At 40.4% G+C, this 5,000-nt stretch overlaps 1 protein-coding gene across 6 annotated transcripts in view; it reads right to left on the reverse strand.

Moving 5' to 3' along the window:
• The window catches only part of LOC122258568 (uncharacterized), a 437,965-nt gene that overhangs the window by 15,466 nt on the left and 417,499 nt on the right, over nt 1–5,000 (reverse strand). For all 6 annotated transcript variants that reach the window (XM_086552128.1, XM_086552122.1, XM_086552124.1 and 3 more), the window contains exons 13-15: nt 3,498–4,123; nt 2,862–3,009; nt 1,405–1,611 (exon numbers count right to left, since the gene is read on the reverse strand). In XM_086552128.1, coding sequence (XP_086408254.1) covers nt 1,405–1,611; nt 2,862–3,009; nt 3,498–4,123 — 981 coding nt within the window. The remainder of the gene's footprint in view (nt 1–1,404; nt 1,612–2,861; nt 3,010–3,497; nt 4,124–5,000) is intronic.

Consider the following 5,000-nt stretch of genomic DNA (forward strand, 5'->3'; position numbering starts at 1 on the left):
GAAAGAGATGAAAGATAGAGACCGCAAGAGAACAAAAAGAATAAAGAGAGAAACATATCCAAAAAACACAAATAACAAGAAACAAATAAAGACAAAAAAGAAAAAAAAAACGAAAAAAAAGAAAAAAAAACGAATAAGAGAAAGAAAATGAGAGAGAAAGAAAGAAAAGGAAACAGAACGACACGAGACTCCGAGACGCGGTTCCCCTCTTCAAAATAAATCAAAAAGAAACAGAAAAAGACTAATATTCAGACAGAAGCCAGAACCAATGGAGAGGGGAAAGGAAATTGGAATGAGGGGAGAGGCAAACGCAGATACAATCACCAAAGTCGAAGTTATTGAAGAAAAGAAAAAAAACGAAAAGAAAAGAAAAGATTATGTATTATTTATATATATCTATATATAGATATATATATATATATATATATATATATATATATATATGTATGTGTGTGTGTGTGTGTATATGTATATGTATATGTATATGTATATAATATATATATATATATATATATATATATATATATATATATATATATATATGTGTGTGTGTGTGTGTGTGTGTGTGTGTGTGTGTGTGTGTGTGTGTGTGTGTGTTGTTGTATATTATGTATATATATGTTATATATATATATATATATATATATATATATATATATATGTATATAGAGTGATGTGTATGTGTGTGTGTGTGTGTGTGTGTGTGTGTGTGTGTGTGCGTGTGTGTGTCTATGTATATGTATGTATATATATATATATATATATATATATATATATATATATATATAGATAGATAGATAGATATATATGTATGTATAAAAGCTGACCATTTATTTACTTACAATTGTAATACTAACCTGATCAGAATGATGAACAAGATAACGTTGATTGAAGAAGTATATCAAAAAAAGGATTTTTAAAAATCCTTCCGGTACCAATCCATTTATATCACCCCCCCCCCTCCTCCCTCCGGCAATCCAGGTCAATCTAATTCATTCTTACCTGCACTTACTTGGTCACTGTTTTTTCTTCTCTTTCTTTCTTCTTTGCCTCTCCTTTCCCCTCTTTCATGTTCTTCTCTTTTCCCTCCTTATCCTATCCATCTCCTTCCTCACGCTATCCCTTCATCCTTCTTAATTCCCATCTCATCCTTCCCTTCTCTGACCTCTATCGCCGATCCTCCATCTATCCATCCTATACCCCCTAACCCCCTCCCCCCACCACTTCCGTCCCTCCATCCCCATCCCCATCCCACCCTCACCCCCTCCCCAAGTCCCATCCCCACCCTCACCCCCTCCCCAAGTCCCATCCCCACCCCATCCCCCCGCCACTTCCGTCCCTCCATCCCCAGCCCTCCCCCACTCCCATCCCCACCCCTCCCCCACTCCCATCCCCCAGTCTTACCATCCTGACAGTGCGATCCCGAGTACCCGGTCGGGCAGCGGCAAGTGTCCGGGGCGACGCAGAGTCCTCCGTTCCGACAGCCAGGGCCGCACTCCGCCACCTCGCAGCGCCGCCCTTGCCACCCGCGGGCGCAGTGACACACGCCCCCGTGGCCGCACAGCCCGTGGTTGAGGCAACCCCCGGGGCATTCGTCTCGGTGTTGGGTGTCTGTGGGTGGGATTAGATAAGAGGGGGGGGGGGTAAAGAAGACGGTTTTTGTTTTTTTCTTTATTTGTTTGTATTTTCCGTTAATTTATGTTTTTTTTTATCTACTGTACTTGTCTTTTTGTATGTACTATGGTTGTCTTTTCAAAAAAATCTATTTGTCTATTTCTTTCACACATCCCTGTCTGATTCTTTCTTCTTGTCTTATTCACTTCTTTTGTATTCAGTTATTCCCTCTTCTCCCTCACACACACAATGTTTACTCAATTCACTCTCTCTCTCTCTCTCTCATACACAATGACAGAAGGGTATTAAAAGGATTTATTCCATCTTCATTAAAGAATTGCCAACCTACTGTCATATGAAAATATATACCGACATTAATGCTCATATTCCTCTATTTATATGAAGGTCTTAACGATTTTATTATCATTTCTTTTTACAATCTCTCCAGAGATATATTGATCAAATATCGACTAAAGCTTGTAAAGCGCTTATAAGTCTCCAAACTTTACATAACACAAAATGACATCTTCCCTCACGTATTTGGATGTAATGAAATTGGACCCTGCAATCAACCTGCACTTTTTCTGCAATATTCAATATCTGGACTTGTCAGTGTGTTCGAAATAAAAGACGAAGAGACAAAATAAAAATAAAAAAGAAAAAGAAAAGAAAAACACAACATCGAATTTTGAATTAACTCTTATTTTTTGTCCCTTTTTTCTAATTCAGATCGGAGAAACAAAAACTTGCGTTACTCGAAACTTCGAATAAATGATGGCATAGTGATGTCACATTTGGGGGACATGTTAGTCGGATTTATATAGTTGAAGCGATTTTAAAAACAATTACCGTTATTCATTTAACTATCACAGAGTTCATGTGGAAAATGATACACATGAGAAGTTATTTAATCTCACTTCTTTTCATTTATGTCCTTTGCCCTTTAAAAGTCATGATTTAAGTATGCCTAAATCTCGTCTAAGTAAAATCATTTATTGCTTTAATACAATTGCGTATATGTGTGTATACAAACTTAAGATATTGCTTCATATGATTCAATTCTATGTCCTTTAGCAGCGAAATTAATTAGCCAAATCAATTACAATACGTCTATATCTTATCAAGCTAAAAATGAAGAGAGATATAACTCTATTATACACAGTTATACACATATATACACCTCCACGTACCCCCCCACACACACCCCATAACCCCCTCCCCACCACATACGCCTAAAATGCCCTCACGTTTAGACGCGTGGTGATGCCTCATGCGATGCTGCTGATGGTACTGATGGTAGTAACTCCATTTATGGTTCCAGGAAGTCCTCTTGATGGTAGGACCAGGATCGACTCCACGCGGAAGGACCTCGTTCATCCCTCGCTCAACCGTCGTCTGTTTGGGATAGGAAGGATGGGAGAGAGATAGGGAGGGAGGGAGGGAGGGAGGGAGAGAGAGAGAGAGAGAGAGAGAGAGAGAGAGAGAGAGAGAGAGAGAGAGAGAGAGAGAGAGAGAGAGAGAGAGAGAGAGAGAGAGAGAGAGAGAGAGAGAGAGAATGAGAATGCAATGCTTCATAGAAGACTGTTATCAATCATATTTCTCTTGTATCTCTGTGGCTCAAGTTTGATTATTATTCTGACAAGACAGAAGCAATATGGTCGAACTGCTGATAGATTATGATGAAAGGTATATACTATAGCTTTTACAGTAGTTTATGTTTTGATAGAGAAGAAAATCAAAACGATATCTTAGATTACTGGACAAGTTATGTTGATCTGATGACATTGACAACAATGGTTGATACAGAAAGAATTACTCTTTCACACCCACACCCACACTCACACATACATACAGATACACAGATAAAACGCACGAGCACCTACCTCCGCAGGCCAGACGGAATTACTAACATGCGGCACGTAATCCTGCTTCAGTGGTTTGTACGGTTTGTTATCGGGTACGAAGCGATGAGTCGAGTTAAAGTACGGCTCGCTGTCTCCTTCCACGTCTCCTCCTACGACTGTCGTAGGATATACGGGGTGCATTACCACCCTCGGCTTGGGCGTAGTTGTCACGGGGAGGACCAGCAAGGGCGGCTGCTGAGGGGCGGTCACGGGCGCTTGCACGGGAGGCGAGGTGAGGGTACTCGTGGTGGTGGACGAGGTCGCTGAGGCGGGGCTGAACGAGGACGGGTCGCCGCCGCCATGATGGATTGGCTGGATCCGCTCTTCGGCTCTGGCTACGGCTGGGGAAGGAGGGGGAGGTGGCGGAGGTGGTGGGGTGGTTGTAGTGGTGGTTGTGGTGGTAGTCGTAGTTGTGGTGGTGGTGGTGGATGGGGGAAGGGTAGGTGGGCATGGCTGAAGATTGCACGCCCTTTGCTCCTGCGTCTCATTGCCTGACGCGACGCACTTGCTCAGGTCGCGCTGGTTGGGAATACACCTGTACGACCGGATTCGGACGCCGCCGTCGCAGGACGTGGAGCACCCTGACCACACTGACCAAGTCAACACTGCGGCGGAAAAAGAATCATCCCTTTGTTTTTTGGGCGCTAATATGCCTAAGCTAATATACAACAGAAACTATACAATATACCTCGATAGTATGATACAGTATACCCAGTGTTATGATATAACGTACCCGATAATATAATCTGATATACCAAATGACATGATATAATCACAGAAAACAAAATCTCTCAAGAAATGTGTAATCTAAGCAATAGCTATACCGCACTATGCATATAGAATACATTATTTACATGAAATGCGTTTCCTGTAATACGTGCAAAGTAGTATGTGTAGTCAAACGATAACGTGTAAATCAATTAACTTTTGCACAGACCAGTGTATGTTACATGTTAATACCAGTATATACAAACTGATATGCATAATATATATGTATCATGATATATGTAGGATAAATCCTCATATACACTAATATACAAAGTATAAATACAATCGCACGGCAAAATATTTCGGCTGTTACGAGACCATCGAGATACAGTCACGCGACTGATGCATCGAGAGACAATCCAGAGACACTTTGGTGAAACGGCGACATTATCTTTAGATTGTCTCTTGACTATCGAGCGACTAATGTGAGACAGTCGCGCAACAGTCCGGCGAATAATTCATGCAACTTTTGCTGGAGTATCTCTGGAGATTTTCTGAGACAGTTAGTTGCTAGACAGTCTAGAGACTGTGTTGCGTGACTTTGTACTTTGGTGTTTACGAGGGTTAAGCAGAGCTTACAATATATATATATATATATATATAATATATATATACATGTATATACATATATATGTAAATATATATATATATATACATATATATACACATAGGTATAAGTGCATATACATATATACATATATATGTATATATATG

The sequence above is a fragment of the Penaeus japonicus genome, unplaced genomic scaffold (genome assembly GCF_977035675.1).
Source record: "Penaeus japonicus unplaced genomic scaffold, GWHDUDI00000001_assembly GWHDUDI00000026, whole genome shotgun sequence".
Lineage (NCBI taxonomy): Eukaryota > Metazoa > Arthropoda > Malacostraca > Decapoda > Penaeidae > Penaeus > Penaeus japonicus.